The sequence below is a fragment of the Cryptotermes secundus genome, unplaced genomic scaffold (genome assembly GCF_002891405.2).
Source record: "Cryptotermes secundus unplaced genomic scaffold, Csec_1.0 scaffold244, whole genome shotgun sequence".
NCBI lineage: Eukaryota > Metazoa > Arthropoda > Insecta > Blattodea > Kalotermitidae > Cryptotermes > Cryptotermes secundus.
Window position 1 is genome coordinate 159,509 of NW_019737983.1, and position 18,416 is coordinate 177,924.

Here is an 18,416-nt window from a genome sequence, read left to right on the forward strand (position 1 = left end):
AGGAAGGCCTGTGTTAAATGTTTTCCATGGCCAATTCCCTCAGTCCTTCAAAACTACTTTAAAAGACAAAGCAGCAGATGAAGAGAGCAGTCTTCTGGGATTTGGCACCGTGTATATGTGGAGTTAACCGACGTTTCGGAGGAACATATCGCCTCAATCTTCAGGGTAGAAGGAAAACTATAAGAAATCCGCAAGCAGTCTGCTTTTACCAGTTCTCACGGTCTCTTCACTTGTGGATTTCTTATATCTTTCCTTCTACCTTGAAGATGGAGGCGATACGTTCCTCTGAAACGTCAGTTAACTCCACATATACACGGTGCCAAATCCCAGAAGATTGCTTTCTTCATAGTCACCGCCGTGAAAGCCTCAAATCTTACAAAGTAGCAGATGTCTTCTCAACCATTCTCAGCATTAATACGAAGAAGCCTTTCTTCTGGGATGTGATATCGTGCTGTTTGGTAGAAAGGTGCTAACATTTTGGAGTAACCTGCTGTCTCCAGCAGGGTAGAAAAGTAAACTGTGTGAGAAAATGAGGACACAGACATAAGGAAAGGTGGAAAGAAAACAGGATTCAAGAGGGGTAACTGGAGAGGGTAGCCTATTACAGGAGGGTACCAAACACGACGGAGGCAGCAAGTTCCTCCTAAATGCTCTTCCCTCTCTGCCAGATACACAGTAACACACCCAAGACAACAGTAATCATCATCTACATGTTTATTCACCAGGCCAACAAACTGATTTTCATTACAGAAATTGGACTGAACATCTTGCCACTGGTGATCACCCTATTCTCCTACATTCATTACTCAGTACTAATACAGAGACTGAATAATTCTGAGGCACTATAAGATCCTTAAATTTTGTACAGTGACAGACTTCTGAGACCACATGACTCTTTTTAAATTTGTTCTAATGATAGAGATGTCCCTGCAGTTAATTAAGCACACCACCACGAAGACAACTGAGGGATGTGGAGGTACAGCTGCAAGCATTCTTAACCTTGGCACTAGATGATGGTGGATGGTCAGTTTCATGCCCCAGGCATATTACGCCTGGAAAAAGAGCCCCCATCAACTAATCCCAATTTATTATTCCGGAGGCCACCTATGCTATCGAATTCTTACTTTGCAATCTGGAGGCAAAAGGCTATGCATGACTGTACTTTTATAAGGCGACAACATTAGCAATTTGTATCAGAATGTGGTATACTTTTGCCAGCACACACTGTAGGGCCAAAAGATATACTGTATTTTGTTTTGCTTCTGATCTAGTACTGATAAATTTTTCTTGAGTCAGTTCATGTCTTTGTACAGGTATCTTTCTGTCCAACACCAATCCCATAAAACATAAGTTTGTTACGATATTGTGAACTGTTACATTACACAGCACTGTACTGTGATGATACTTCATCCATAGCTTTCTACAGTACTTCCTGCCTGAAGATCACTGTACAAAGATACATATATGAATGATTTCTGGTCAACATTATATTTCACAACACTGTGAACTGTATTTGTATATATCTCAAGGATGGCAAACCACACTAAACAAGCAGTGCTATCAAGACATGCCACCCAGCAGCGGGAGACTAAGCAATAGTTTGGCAAACAACAGTGGACAGGCACTGGCAAACAAATTTCTAGTCAGCCAATCTTAAGAAAATTTTGATTCCCTGAATATTACAAAAAATGTCTGCGTGTTTCATTGGAAAAACTGAGGAATTGTACAAGAGCCAACTTGTGGGAAAACGTCACAGGGCCCCTAAATCTGCACGCACGCATGCACACACACACACTATATTTAGTTCTCATAGCTGCCAGTACAAGTGAACATTTCTTGCCTCAAAGTTGTGATATAAAGAGTGAAAAAATAGCGATGTTCATTGCACATAAAGAATTGTTTATACAAAACAGTATCAGACAATTACACATGATCTCAGCCCGTCAGGGGTCGCAGGTCAACTCGCACTTTCTCCTGCACACTCAGCATTCCTATTGTTGGGAAGAAGCCGCCCTTTGGGATGTGGACTTGCCTCATTCCCACAGTCTTGCCATTTCTTGTGAAGAATACCTTTAAACAAGTAAATACATGTTAGGTTTGATGTTCTTACATAAAGGTTACTATATTCTGGGATATGATACCATGTAGTTTGACAGAAGTTCACTCATGTCTCAGATGCAGCACCTACCTCTGAAATGTCAGTGAACTACCTGCGGCATTCCATGAGAAAATACTCTTCAAATAGACATGTCTGTAACACCGTTTTATATATAAACTGTATAGAATCAAAACAAAATGGGGAGACTATATGCATTTGTCTATCTGTATGTATTTCCATTCCTATTTCAACACCAACCAAAATTCCACGACAGTGAACCCAAATACAGTACACCACTGCTAATCCAGATTAATTGGGGGCAGAGGTCATCCAGATTATGTGATAATAAAGATTAGTGAAGCAAGAGGTAGTACTAAGAGACACAAACAAACTTAGAACACAAACAAATGGAAAATTTAATGATATAAGTAGTGTCAATGAAAATAAATAAAAAATAACAATGTAGAGCTTTTATTTAAAAACTATGAAAAAGACAATACATTTATTCATTGATATAAGTCTCAGAAGTTGTATTTGTTTTTGAATGTAATAATGCAGGTTTGAAGAAACTGTCCAAATTTTGTTTCAATAGACAAATGACTCATCTGCATTCTCATATGCCATGTGTCTCTTAAATTATGTACTCAACTGTGGACAGTATTTTTCATTTTTCATATTTTGATCTGGATTAACTGTAACTGGATTAGCAAGGGTTTACTGCATGATGTACAGACAACAGTTAGGAATTAGACACACAGTGCAACAACAGAAAGCTTCCAAAATCTGTATCAGTTTAATAACACAACTTTGTCACCTTCAGAGCTATGAAATGTTTGTGAACATAAAAGTTGCATGATATATGTAATAAATATCAAGGTGCTTTAAACTACAATTATTGTACATTCACTTTAGATCAATTTTCAGATATTGTGTGCCCTTAATTCTTAAATATGTTAAATTTGAAGATTATTGTCTTGAGGTCACATATATTCTACCATGAAGATGGAGGCAGTCAGTACAGTCAATGTACTATTTAAATAATCTTAGAGGAGCAGTAGATTTGGATTCTTCTTCTTCTTTACTGACACTATGACCCTGTGTGGGGGTCTTGGCCTCCTCCATGGTTTTGTAACAGCAAATTTTTCCAGGGTGGGATCATTAGCCCCATGCCCAACCTCCGATGAGTAAAACCACAGCCTACACTTCATTTTGCCCCTACCCTTTGACCTATCTGGCATGGGTGGCCCTACCAGAGAAGCCTACAGTTCTGCCACCATTGCTCTTTAGGCCACTGGCGTGTGAAAACCTCCTCTCATGATAACGCGGTAGTCCTCGAGATGTTGATACTAATCTGAGGAAAATCTTAAATCACCGAAATTTAACACTATAATTATTTACTTCTCATCCTTAAAACTGGACATTCTTAAATCAGTGAAAACCTTGAACTGAGGAATATTAAATGGGGATTCCAATGTATATTTCTACCAAACTAGCTGGTGACACATCCCAGAAAGCAATGACTTCATATTCAATGCTGTAAGAACCCCAAATCATGCTGTGCCCCCTTTTCTCCGCACATATACTGCAGTACTGGAATAACCTTGGAGCTGGAAGTATGAGGAAATACTGTATGTCATTTCAGAGCACTGTGCCCCTTTAATGTGAGAGTATTTAAAACTGCGTATTTGAGCTTATAATATGCATCTAAGAGCGTTCTTGTAAAGTACAAATAAAAAAATGCTTTCAGAAACCAATGAGACTCTGAAAGAACATACTGGCTCAAATGCTTCGGATCTGCATTCTGAAAGTGCCTGATCCAAATTCAGCTACTATTCTGATGATTTTTCTTGGTTTTCTTCAGACTCTTCACATAAATACCATAACAATACCGTGTGTTTAAGACAACCCTAAGGGTGCATCAGCATTAGAACCTTGTTTTACATTCATATGGTGTCAGAGTGAGTGAGACTTATCCACTTGATATACCAGCCACTACTGGGTCTACTGTACCAGCCCCCAGATGATAAATGAGTGTGAAGCATTGGCAACAAGGGAAATTGCAGTGGAAATCAAAGTACTTGAAGAAAAGTTGCCCCAGTGCCACTTTGTCCACCATAAATCCCACATGGCTTTGTCTGGAATCAAACCCAGGTTGCTGCTGTGGGAAGCCAGTGACTAACCGCCTGAGCTATGGCATGAATGTCATCATCAGATGGCAGTGACGATCATTACATTATCATTAAAAATCTATTATATTCTGTTTTCAACATATGATGACACCAAAGACCCCACTGAAGATGTAGGACTCTACTTTCCTACAGCTGTCTACACAAGGTATGATGTACCTTCAAGCATATTTTAGGCACAGTTTACCATAAGTGAGACCACAGTCTCTTTCCACATCCTTTCAAAATCAGTATTTACTATTCATGGCACCATTCAACACTATACAGTCTGAGATACTGGGAGTGCCACTGAATAAATCATGAATATATAAAACACTGGCCAGGTTTCAGTGCTGTAATCAAATATAACAAGAACTGGTTACAATGTAAATTCCTCCTTATACTGGATTTTTCAATTGACCTAACCTTCCAGCCGCAATGGCCCTGGGGTTAACTCAGCCTCTAACAGAAATGAGTACCAGGATCTTCCTGGGGGATGGGGCAACCAGCACAGATGGCTAACAACCTCACCATCATCTGCGAGCCAACTGTCTAGAAAAAATGTGGGAGCCTTGAACTCTCACAACCCTATCGGCCTTCGTGGCCTGTAGCAGGGATAGCGTTACTTTTTTCTTAATATAAATTCCTGCTATTGTACATGCCTTCACCTTGCTGCTGAATTCAACGGCACACTCGTTGTTCCACCAGTCCTCATCTTCACTATCACTTGAGTCGGGGGATAGCTCCAACAGATCCACTTCTGTTTGGGATGATGGACTGAGCTCTATGGAGCCACCATCACTGCAACATTGTAGCAGAAAACTCCCATCAACTGATTCAGAAAGTCTTGTATTAATTTGCTTTATAGTTTTGGTTTACTTCTTATACATGCATTTTATATGGCAATTACTGGCATGGGAATGAAATATTATTGACATATTGGAAAGAACAGTTCGTTGTAGAATTTGTAACAGTGCACTGTGAAATATAACACAGATCTTTGTACTGTATGTTGTCTGTGGTAAATATGTGGTGAAGCTGATCAGGATGTGAGTCAAGTGGACTCTTGAACTAAGACCTCTGCGCCTGACCAGCAGCACACCTTCTGGATGCCACTGGCATTGGATAACTCCATAAGGCAGGTCCCTTTGCTGAAACAAATTAGTGAACCCAGTAAATTGATGAGTCAGTCTGGTTGAGCTGGTAGCCGAGGTCACTGCAGTCCGGAGCTCAGAGAGGGCAGTTACGAAAAACTTCCCTCCCTGGAACCCTAAGGGTATGGCCTGAGTGCAGCAGGGCGTGGAGCGTTTGGTGGGGCGGGGCATGCAGTGTGCATCACAAACCCGTTTCAATATATTGGTGTGTCCTGGGACCGAGCGTTTTGAGCGGAGCGGGCAGCGTGCTGTACTAGTGTGCAGAGGAGCGTGCAACGTGCATGTCAAACCAGTTTGTGTTTCAGTAGCGTTTGGAGCGTTTGGAAGATGTCTTTTGAGGATATAAACGCTGAACGCTAGAGGTGCACTGAGGACACAGCAGCGGCCCGCTGCTGTCCCTGCCATAAAGTTGCCCACGCCCTGCTCCACGCCCCGCCGCACTCAGGCCGTACCCTAATACCCATACATCAGAGTTCGACAGTTGTATTCATCCATCTGGTTAATAAAAGTTCTGGTTGAGTACATCTCTTGTCCTGCCTCACTACAACCTTCAATATCACCTTGGAACTTGCCGGTTTCTACACACGCCCAGCCCAGGACAGTTCAAATGCTTATGTGGGGGGAACATCAACAATACTCCAGTGCCGGGCACTATGCAGGGAATTTGGGATATAACATGATGATGCTATCAACGCTCACACTATAAAGCATCAAATAATACAATTAATACTGTGGCCAAGATTCAAACTGCGCAGTTCCAGAATATAAGGCAGAAAGAAGTGTTACCACCTAGCCAACTTGACTTGTTACACAGTGTAGTCTGGTAAAAAATTAACAGTGTTTAAAAGAGATATGTGAGATGTGATGCTATCGAGCCTGGCATGAGGAATGTAGTGTGAGACAGTATCCTTCATGGCAATGAATCTTCACATTCCATAAAACCAGAAAATCTCTTGATCATACGAGCAACCATCAGTTTACAAGAAAAACCTTGTACAGTACACTGGGTGACTGACAAGAGGTAAGGTAAACTTGTCTCTGTGTTTAATTGATTAAGCACTAAGCCATGCAGACATTTGGGGGAGTGGAGGTATAACTCAACCATTCTTGACCTCAGCACTAAATTGAAGAGGGTGGTCAGCTTCAAGCCCTGGTCATTTTACACATGGATAAAGAGCACCCAGTACCCATTGGGTACGAGGCTTTGTGGACCCCACAGCCTGTCTGGATGCTGTGGAGAAGAGAATAATCTCTTGCACCTGCCATCCAGCCCATAGCCTGTTGCCACACTGAGCTACCCTGGCTCCAACTGACAAAAGGACAGAGTTGATATACAAGAGTATTCTTGCAGCCAAAGCTCACAGTGTTACAACAGATCCGAAACACTGGAAAGTCTGACGAAAACTCAATTGAAAAATGTAACAATTCCTTTCTCTATCTACACTTTCAGTCATTATATATTACGTTCCCTGAGGTAAACTTTTAGATCACGTCACTGAACATGGAAGCCACAAACAGAAGAATTCTAAAAAGACAGCATGATACAAGTACAATAGTAATAATTGTGATGATGATGATGATAATAACAACAGTTTTGGGGCACCTCTTTTCTGCAAATGTTGACACGGTAATAATGACTGGACCGCTGCTGTTTATTGCTACTTTCTTCTGGGCCTATGTAAACTAAATGAGGTCATAAAGTCTATTATCGTTTGGGATGTGATGCCATGTAACATGTTAGAAGTTTATCATTGTTTAAAAGGAAAGGAACATATGCCTCCTTCTTCAGAGTCAAAGAGTAAGCCCAGAAAGCAACACGCACTTTCAAGATGGAGGCAAAGCATTCCTCCAGAACATCAATAAATTTCTAGCAGACTACATGGTGTCACACACACAATTAGCTGTACTGTTCATACTTACAGCCATGCGGACATCTAATTTAACAAAAATGAGATCACATCTGTGTTTCATTTCCATAGACATGACATAAGGACAAGACCTGCCCTAGTTAAACTAATTACATACGGATGAACTCTCATGCAATTACAAGTATAAAAATTTAAGAAGAAAATAATGTCAACATTATCATATTTAGGCAATTGTGCTTTTGAGATCTGAGGTTCTCCTGGTAGTGCCTATGAAGATTACAGTCTTCTGGGATATGACAGCATGCAGCCTCACAGACAACTACCAAAATTCTGGAGGAGCTGTTCCCTTACGCTGTTTCTTTTTCCTTCCCTCTACCTCCTGCTTCTTCTATGACAGCCATTATTTCTCCCATTCACTCTGCCCTTTAACATGCCAATATTCTTACACCATTCTCCTCATTCCTATTGGCTCAACCAGTGCTGAAGTCTTGGCCCTTCATTTTTCTGATGCTTGGCCTACCCATTTACCCTGAAGATGGTGGCAGTAAGTTTTTCAGAAAGGTTGGAAATAATCTATATAGTCTAAAATAACTCTGAGGGCAGTTATATGTGTACCTTGAGTTGGCAACCTGATGGAAGAAGAGTCCCTTGTACTCGAGAGAACTCTTACTTTGCAATTTTTGTTCCATCACATGTTGAAAACAGAGCCTAGTAACAATATAATGAAGATGTGACAAGACATGTCACTGTTTGATGATGACACAATCTCAAAGATGTTTTAGACAAACAATATGAGACTACATGATGTCACATTCCAGAAGACAATCTTCAATTCTGCTTTTGGTCATTAAGCTTTGGAACTACTGTCTGCAGTCTAACAGTGGACACATGCTGCCTGTGCATACCTGTCATACTGACATACATAATCTCTAGGGAACAGAATTCCACAGCCCATTCTGTCGCCTTTATGACAGCGCGGTCCAAATGGAGCACCAACACCACTTCCAATGAAGATCTTCCCATCATCGGCATGGTAACCTATAGAGCCTTTGTTCCAGCCAGGATGCCTGTGTTTGGGGTAGTCCTGCAAATAGACCAGCCCAGAAGCTTAGCCCCACATATTGGGGTAACGAAAAACAGTCAAATATCAAAGAACCCGTTCCAGAATCTAACTACAGGAAACACAGTCCTTGAGAAGCTAACTGTTGCTCAGAAAGAAAAGAAAGTCCCAACATTTTATGGAGCCCAAAGTTTCAGTAAAGTTTATGAGGAGTTCTATGTTCTGGGGTTATAATGCCCTGTAGTCCGTTGAAAGTTAACGACATTTCAGAAGAATATGTCCCTCCATCTTCAGGACTGAAGAATAAGCCAAGCAAGCTGCCCACTTCACACCGGTTTCTTACTTTGGACCTCATCATGGTAATGGCATGTTCCTCCGAAACGCTGGTTGGCTTTCATTGGGCTACTGGCATTATACCTCAGAAGATAGAACTCTTCATACCCACTGCTGTGAGATCCTCACATCCTCTACTAAGTTTAATTCCAGATTCATGCAAAGCAGAAATTATACATAAGCTCTGCTTGCCACCTGCTTTCATGCTGGTTTCTTGCTTGGTTTATTCTTTGACCCTGAAGATGGGGGCGACATGTTCCTCAAGAACATCAGGTGACTGTCAACGAACTACATTGCATCATATCTCAGAAGACAGGACTCTCCAAAATTAAATTCGTCTAACATTCACTGTACATCTGTTGTGCATGCATGTTTCTGAATTTATTCAATGATACTTTCCCGACTGCTGGTAAGACGATGATAATAACTGATGAAGCTGGAAGGATGTCAAAGGAGCCTGTCATTTGCTATTTTAAGATACTAAAGAAGTATTTGGCTGGAGGGACTGTGGGAAAGCACACTAAGCCTCAGTGAGAACTATTGACATCCAAGTAAGATCCAAACCTAGGACATCCAGAATGCAAAGGCTGGGGGACTAAACATGCCAAACTTGATCATGACATCCACTCCCATCCACTTTTTCAAGAACAATGAAAAACGTGTAAAACAGTGAAATGTGAGGGTCTCACAGTAGTAGAGATTAGATAACAGCCTTCTAGGATGTCACACCATGTAATATGGTAAGTAAGTAAGACTTTCCTACACTGCAGATTGATGCAGCTGTCTGTCTGAAATATCTACCTACCAAACTAAACAGGGTCACATCACTGAAGATCATAAACTCTATAAATACAGAGAAATCCCCATTTAATGAATATCTGGGAGAATTGCTTCTCTTATATCAAACTGAGGTTGTCACTGAATGGGGGTTATGCAAAATTTCACATTAAAATTCTTACTGCATGCAATTATGATAAAATAATTTATTCACATAGCTAATTAAAAATACTGTTCAACAAAAATAAACACAATTACATAATCATTAATATGAAAGTAATTTACAAATAACTGATGACACATAGAATGAACTGAAACTAGCTTAGTCCAGAATCATATGACATATGATACCCTAAGTGACATGTTCTTAGTGCACTTTCTCTATATCATGTCAGTCACCACAGATCATGACTGTGGTTTCTGGTGGACAGAAAACACAAATATCAATTGTTATTTCAAGTACAATCACACTAAACTACTATTATGAGTTCTGGAAAGCTGAAAATTTCTTACACTGTGGGTTACATACTTAACTGAAATTGACTATAGGAAAACAAAACATTGTTTATATTGGGCTGCAGCTAGTACAAAAAAAAAAATTCACCAAATATGGCATTTCACTGAAGATGGGAACACTGTCTCAACTTACTCTCCTAGTGAGTCCAATGGCTATGTAGCAACTCTCCCCAGGATCAACAATTTCTATTTCAAAATAATGAATGGTTGTGTTCAGGGGTGACCTTGCTTGTGCCAGTCCAACATCTATAATACTCTTTCCACGCCCTGTATATTCCAGCACCTGTGACAGATCAAGAAAAGCAACTCTCCAAAGTTTGGTCACTGTATACATTTAGATTAACCTTATCATCCACGATTAGGGGGACTTAAAATCTCCTATTATTACGATGCTGGCAGTCACATATTAACTTGGAAATAACAGTAATAACAATGTAAAAACCTGGAGCCAGGATAGCTGTCAGTATACCAACTAGCATACAGGCTGGATGGCCAAGGAGTCAGGGTTCAATTCTCAGCAGAAGCAAAAGACATTCTCTTCTCTATAATATTCAGAGCGGCTCTAGGGCCCAACAAGTCTCCCATCTAATGGGTACCAAAGCCTCCATCCCTGGGGATAAGCTGCCAGGGACATGAAGCCAAATATTCACAATCAAGTGTCAAGATCAAGACTGCTGGAGCATATCTCCACTCTCCCACATGCCTTCATGGCATGGTGCTTAATTACATAATGAAATACAGGGATAGCTTTACCTTTACCATACACTGTAAACAGTACAATGTCAGCCCTACTGGGACAGTGCATATGCCATCATCAGAGTACTGCACTGCACAGACAGCAAAAGTTAACAATACACATGCATAAACTACATTAACTGATGCAAAGACACTGCCTATACTCTCATAAATACTTGATAGATCACAGCTTTCTAATATCCTAAAATATATGTAGACTTCTACAGATGCAAGTACAGGACATTTAAAGCCTCACCTGGTAAATGGACAGAATCTGGTGGTAGTTCTAGGTTCTAATTGCACCGGACTAGTAAAAAATATAAGCCTACACACAAGGAGCCAGAAGAGCTTCTCAATAAAATTTGGGATTGCTGATATATCAAACATTTGGCCACTTGCAAAAGTTACTCAGGTGTCAATATATTGGACACTCATCCTTTAGAGGTAAATTAAACTGGTCAAGCTATTCCATGAAAACTGACATTTCACATTTGGGTCACTACAGCGCACACCATTATTTTCCTGAAGACACCACTTATACAGTTTTATTTAGGGAGACAGCCCCCATAAATCATTGAAACTTAATCAAAACTGATAGAACTATTTTAATGAAAATTGCAATTTTGTGTTTGGGAGCACTGGTCAATGGCCCCCATTTTTGGACCTAGAATGTTCACTTTAACCAGACACAAACCTATAATTGCTACACTCTTAAATATAAAATATGAATAAACTCCAACTATTCAGGTGCCAGAGAGGTGTGAATACAGACAGACAGACAATTCCAAAAACCATTTTTCCATATTCAGGTGAGCTGAAAATGTGTAAATTCAACAGAATCTCAACATCTAATTCCTTCATGATCATAACGGTTTCTCACATATACTACATACACAAGAAGGTAAAAACTAAGTAACTCTTAGGCTTCGGGGACTTACATTCAACACTCTCAATACCACAACCAGCCTTCAGGCATGATGGTGAGTCAGTTTCATCCACCTCCCATTCTCATAATCTAGTTCCATAAAGACCATTCTTATCCTTACATATTTGCAAACTGGCCATTTCTGAAGAGCTTTCCCCCATGCAAATTCTGTATGCATTCCCTGCCGCCCTATCCTGGCTACTGTCAATCACAGCTTCCTAGAGTAAATATCATAACAATATTAGGTGACCTGTATAAACTACAAAATATCTTCTTATGTAATACTCTAAAGTACCCAATTCATCCACCTTAGGTCCAAATATTTTCTTAAGCACTTGCTTTTGAAAGGAACTTGTAATTTTACATTATCTCAAAGTAAAGTAAGTAAGTAAAAAGTAAAGCTATCCCTGTAACAGGCCATAAAGGCCCATAGGGTTGTGACATTTTGACGTTCCCACATTATCTAGACAATCGGCTCAAAGACGGCGGTAAGGTTGTCAGCCTTAGATGCCGGCCGCGCTTTAATCCCCAGGAAAATTATTAGGTACAGTCGTACCCCATTTAATGATACCTCACATAATGCCAATTCATTTGGTGAGCAAATTTAAATTTTTTGACAGACTTCATGAATAAGATAATTCAATGACACTATGGATACTGCAACTGAAAATGAACCAAATTTTGACTGCGGTACTGAAGTGAAAAGCATTTATGACACCCTGCTACAAAGAAATGCTTCAGGAGAGTAGGCTTAAGACAAGGAAGACAGGTCTTAATGCCTTCTTCAAGAATAACGCTGACCATTAGCTGGAAAACAAGACACACTTGGGCCAATCAATCAGAACAGAATGATAGCTTTTACACATTATACATATCTTACAATGAACTTTAAATAATTTAATAATTTTAGCATATTTGACTATTTTATTTATTATACAAGTGTAATAATTATAATTTTACAAATGCATTTCAATTATTACTGTACTAAAATGATCCTACATAACACTAGCTAAGCACTCTTACTTCCAGGAATGCATTCCCAGTGTTGGGTACAGCTGCACCAGTGTTTTAGAGGAGCACACCACCTCTGTGTTAATGGTCAAAGTGCGAGCCCATAAAGCAAACAACCAGAAAAGCTGCTTGTTGCTTGCTTAAAAGACTTACTCTATTTACTTTCTCCTGACTTCCATCTACCTCTTATTGGTTTGCTTAGCCAGTATTTCTTAGTCACTCTGTCCTTGGAGAAAGGCCCTTGCCCTTCTTCATTTGTTCACGGCCCCAGTCCTGGTCCAGCCTCTCCCTATCTTTTCCTATGATCAGCTTAATCTTCTACCCTGAAAGCAGCAGGTTCCTCCAAAATGTTAGTAATGATCTACCAGACTGTATGGTGTCACATCCCTGAAGACAGTAAGCATGCAGGCTACTTGTAATTAAAAACTACAACCTTCAACAAGACCAAAACAAACCTGTCCATTGAGCCGAATATCACTGAGCCGATACCATTCCTCCTCATTGGTGTCTACAGACATGAGACTGTCCTCTTCAGGTACCCAATTCAAACCCAGAAACAGCCGTACCTCTTCTCCAATTGAGTGCATTCCTACTGCAGGGTACAGGCCTCCCATAGGTAGTGACACTAACATTGTGCCTAACTGAAACATCATTTACATTAAACTAAAATAGAAGAATTACTTTCATGAAGCAAGGAATTCCACACAAGCTTTTATGACAAATGGTGAAAATAAGCCAAAACACTTCTTAACCCTTTAAAGTACAGTGGCTACTATTTGTGCCACATGCTTCAATATTTTGGAAACCTTGCATTTTGCCCAAATAGTCTATATATGTATTTTGTATCATTCTTACAATTAACATTCATTTTTCTAAACAGAATTAATCAACTGGACTTTATAATGGAGATACAGTGTTTTACTGACAGGCATGAACAGGATTATATTATTTAGGTCAATTACAAATTTCAGTGTGTTAATTTATACAGTTTTTCAGAGCTTACTTCTTTCCCATTTCGGACAAAGTACACAGGAACCATCATACAAATTGCATCTCCTCTTCCTTCTGTAAGTTGGTCAAACCTAATTCCACATCCTATCCGGTCCCCACACTCACATCGTGTGCACAGTTGTGTTCCCTTGCTTCCCTCCCTGTAAAGGCTGCAACCACAATAACAACACATATTGCTACATGCTGGTGTAATTATCAACAAATGTGACAATAATATACATTTCTCATTATGTTTTCACGTGCATAATTCTAATTATAGTGAAATCCCACTTTAGCATCCCCACAATTGTTGAACAATTTTTCAGGTTTCAGCAGAAGCCTGTAGTATGTATTACTTCCCTATATTTAGTGAATTCTGTATAGTCAAAAACTGACATTTAATTTGAGAAATTTTTGACCTTCCACAACTCATACATTGATTCAGTATAGCCGTAGTCAAAACAACAATCAATATTCATATTTTTCTTCCACTAGAAATCAGTACCTTACAACCATTGTGTTTACAGGATGTCATTAATTGTTTTGGGGGCATGTGATAGCATAGTTGGTTGAGGCACTATGCTACAAGCCAGAAGGTTGCAGGTTTGATTCCCGATGAGGTTATTAGATCTTTTTCGATTTACCTGATCTTTCCAGCTGAACTATTGGCTTACAGTAGTCACCAGTGACGAGTTTTTGTGAACATGGTATGACCTTCCAAGAAGGACTGACATCCTGTCAAATCCATTACTGACTATCATCCAGGTATAAATATAAATACTGCAAATAAATAACCATAAATAAGCAGATACAAACTAGAACATACCTCCCATCATCAGTCATCAGTCCAATAGACTCTGCTACACAACCGATGTGCACATCCAGTGGACATCGTTTTGAACATAACCCAATTGAGATGCTGCCATCCATACCGGTATCTATGATTTCAGTCTCATAGTAACAGGTGTCAGGTGTCAGAGGGTGTCCAGCAATGTACACACCCACCCTGTCATCTTCATCAGGGGCATAGCTACAGATGGGCAATAAGAATAGATCAAGAGTACTATCTTCTGGGATATGACGCCATGTAGTCCATTGAAAGTCAATCAACATTTCGGAAGAACGTATCACCTCCATCTTGAAGGTCGAATAAGCCGAGCAAGATACCAGTGTGAAAGCAGTCACTCAACTTGCTACCTGTTTTCATACTGGTATCTTCCTCAGCTTATTTGACCTTGAAGATGGAGGCAATATGTTCCTCCAAAACTTCAGTTGACTTTCAACAGACTACATGGCATCATATCCCAAAACACAACATTCTTCATAAGTACTGCTGTGAGAACCTCAGGTCCCAAAAGAACACATCAGGCCATTTAACCTGCTTTTTTGAGCAATTTGTATGATCTCAAGCGAAGCATAAAAGTGGAATTCATTACATGAGGCCGATATTTGCTATCTGTCTGTGTTCTGGTATCTGTAGTGAATACATCTTGATGAAATTCTCACTAAAATTAAAGCCCAAAATTATACTTCTGAAAACTCTTTGGCCATTCAGCACTGCAACTCTTTGGCTGCTTTCAGTCTGATATTTCTGTCCTCTGACCACCTAGGGCAGGGAATTAAATCCATTTCTGAGGGGAGATACCCTTAGGACAGATTCCAATAAGCACAGTTTTAAAGCCCACCATCTTAATCTGGACTGGTACCCTACACATTAAAAAAGTACTTGGTAGAGATGAAGGTTTTGATCTGTGAACAAAGAAAATTTGTACACAGATTTGACTTGGGATCAAGCTCAGAACCTTCTCAGTATGTGTGCAATTTTTTACCTTGGGACCAAGTCATCTTAACAGCATTACAACTATATGTATACACTTAGAACAAAGTTTACTGATTAATCAACTGTATAAATGAAAAATATTTTAGATAAATATTATAAATGTTTGCTATCTGAGAATAAAGTTAACTGACTTATAAAATTCAGAAACAACAATTTAGAAACTATTTCCACATATACAATCCAGCAAAAGCAATAGAAAGGACAGAGGAACACAAATTACATTGAAATTCAGTGACTTATGTAAGACATTAGGATGGATATCAATAATGTGGTTCTATAGTAAAATATACCGAAACAGAAACAAAGTGAAGCTTTTGAGGCTTCTCTACTTTAACTTACAACAGTTGAAACTTTTACTGGCTAGCAACTGTTGCTGTAACAAGAGATCATATACATACCTTCATAACCTAAGCATCTTAAAATAGAAAGCATGATTCAATATACCTTAAAAAATCACCATCTAAAGCCACTCGTTCATGCGTAACATCACTGTCATGTGACACAGAACACTTCATCCTGAGCACGGGGTAGGACTGCAGGTTGCGCAGACTTTCCATTGTTGTGTCATGAACGGTACCAAATAGTCTTTTGAGTAGTTCAAAGAGGTGCGGGCTCACACAACTCAGCATATAGGGCAGCTAGAAATAATTTTAGAACATCACTCTTATAATGCTCACAAACACCTGCTTATCCATCTTTATGAACGCTAATCCAAATCTTAAGAACTGTTAGGGTTCAAATGTAGAGTATGGTTTGCATCTCTCACACTATGCCACGTTCCTGAGTAATATTTGTCTTCGGTTGTGTTAATTCCTGCTTAGATCGGGTTGGCTCATATTAGTTTAGGGAGCCACAAATAATACACTCTCCCCAATTCCTGTCCACGAATTAGAACCGAAGGCCATTACGTTCAGCAGGACATCCAATGGTGCGGTAACCCTATCTGTTTTCCAACAGCAGTAAATACTGTGTAACAGTACTAGCAACTACATTACATGGATAACGCCAAACTCTATTTACTTGCATAAATTATAAGCTAACGTCAGGACCTAATTACCTGGATATTCGGGACCTGACGGTTACAAAGCAGACTTTGTCTAGTTACTACGAACTTTCGGGGTTCAGACAAGAGACAGTCAAATTTCGCGTTCTGTGCTGTTGAAACATCAATGTACAGAAACCACACAAATCACTGTTCCAGTAAAGATAAAATTATATCAAAGTCCATCTTCCCACACAAAAACCTATGCGAACTAACCGCTGTTCATAACCTATAACAAACACATCCCCATTAGCCACTGATTAGTAACAATATTCGCCTTAACACCCACAGATTATTGGCCAGTGAATTGGGACAAGGACAAGCATCTTATCCACATTCAATTCAGGTAAAATATATTCTTTGCCGAGAGGAAATGTCATGACCGTCATGACGGTCATGACGACGAACAAACCTCAAAGTGCCGACCACTGAATTAAAACGTGTAGCCAATTTGCATTCAATTCAGAGAAAACACATTCTTTGCCGGAAACCATGAGCAAATATTAAACAAAATTCAATTCAATTCAATTTTATTTCATCCATGGATCATTATACATGATATGGGACAAGTCAAAGATTAATATTAATACTAATACTAAATAATAATAAGTATATAATAATACAGAAATAATATGACAATATAATAATACATGATAATAATAATAATATAGCAATACAGAGATAATAATATGACAATATAATATTGATTGATTGATTGATCCACCTCGTCACTGCAGATCACTGTACATGATACATGACAAGTCAAGCCAATTCTGAACATTAACAATCCGATACATAAGCAGATTAAAATTACAATAGTTACAATTCCACTGCTGATTACAATCTAGAACCGGCTAGATACTCCCACTTGTGGAGAATTTGATGGAATGAACNGTAGAAGAAAAAGTATAAAAATTCTGCAAGCGACAACACCGTGAGAAACGGTGTTGTCGGTTAACACCACATATACACGGTGCCAAATCCCAGAAGACTGCTTTCTTCAAACCGATAATAGCCTAAATTCAGCAATAATCGACGAACAGGGAAATTGAAGCATTAAGTTGGCTGTATGACATTCGACTAATCTTCGGAACGCTTCGGGACGTGGGCCTATTATGTTGTGGATGTTATATGGTCATTTGAACAACGCGATGTTAAGGAATAAGAGATATGGTAGGCTAGCTGAGATCGCTGAGATGCGCCCCCCCCCACTCCTTCTGCTAAATTAAAATTATCTCAAATTTTTCAACGCTTTGTCGCAATAAATAGCATTTTCTGTATCCACGTTTAAAATAGCATTAAAAACTTAAGTGCTGCTGAATCACTTGAGATGAAACTGAAGGGATGAAGAGCTCATACACAATATTAATGAGAAAAATTTAAGGGAAGAGACCACAAGGGAGTTACATTCATTTCAGGAGGCTAAGGTTCAAATGAAACCTGCAAAACACTGGTTGTGAGAGAGTGAACCGGACTATGTGACTCAAGATAGCAGTGGCAGAATCATGTGAACACATCTGTGAACCACTGGGTTCTGCAAAAGGAAGAGAATTTCTTGGCTAGTTAAGCAGTTATTAACCTTTAAAGGGCCCTGTACCATGGAATTACTTAAGATAATGGTCTTGTTCTGATTCTTCTTTGTTAAGTTTATTTGTGATGGACAAATCCATCTGCAATTAATTTGGGGCATGTACGGAGTCCATAACAAAGATAAGTATTACTATCCACTGCAATACAAATGAATACAGTTCCAAATGTTTAGATTATATAATTAGACAAAAGAACATAAGATGTAGTACTGAAGATTTGCCATATTTTAAGAAATGAGACTGACCTCCAGAGACAAAACTATTTCTAGTAACTCTCACCCAAAACCAAAAGGAGAGGAACCCTATGACATTT

General features: G+C 39.3%; 1 protein-coding gene across 2 annotated transcripts; it reads right to left on the minus strand.

The window, feature by feature from the left end:
• Positions 1–1,762: 1,762 nt before the first annotated feature.
• On the minus strand, positions 1,763–16,807 carry LOC111870574 (SPRY domain-containing protein 3). Of its 2 annotated transcripts, none has more exons than XM_023862970.2 (9): positions 16,530–16,807; positions 15,917–16,110; positions 14,459–14,662; positions 13,646–13,802; positions 13,098–13,283; positions 10,105–10,254; positions 8,191–8,369; positions 4,932–5,064; positions 1,763–2,070 (listed from the first exon to the last, which is right to left on the minus strand). In XM_023862970.2, the coding sequence occupies exons 2-9, from the start codon at positions 16,099–16,101 to the stop codon at positions 1,936–1,938; spliced, it is 1,329 nt and encodes a 442-aa protein (XP_023718738.1). In that variant the 5' UTR covers positions 16,102–16,110; positions 16,530–16,807; the 3' UTR covers positions 1,763–1,935. The 2 variants fall into 2 exon arrangements, with proteins under 2 accessions (XP_023718738.1, XP_023718737.1); XM_023862969.2 differs by having other exon boundaries at positions 4,926–5,064.
• Positions 16,808–18,416: the final 1,609 nt, after the last annotated feature.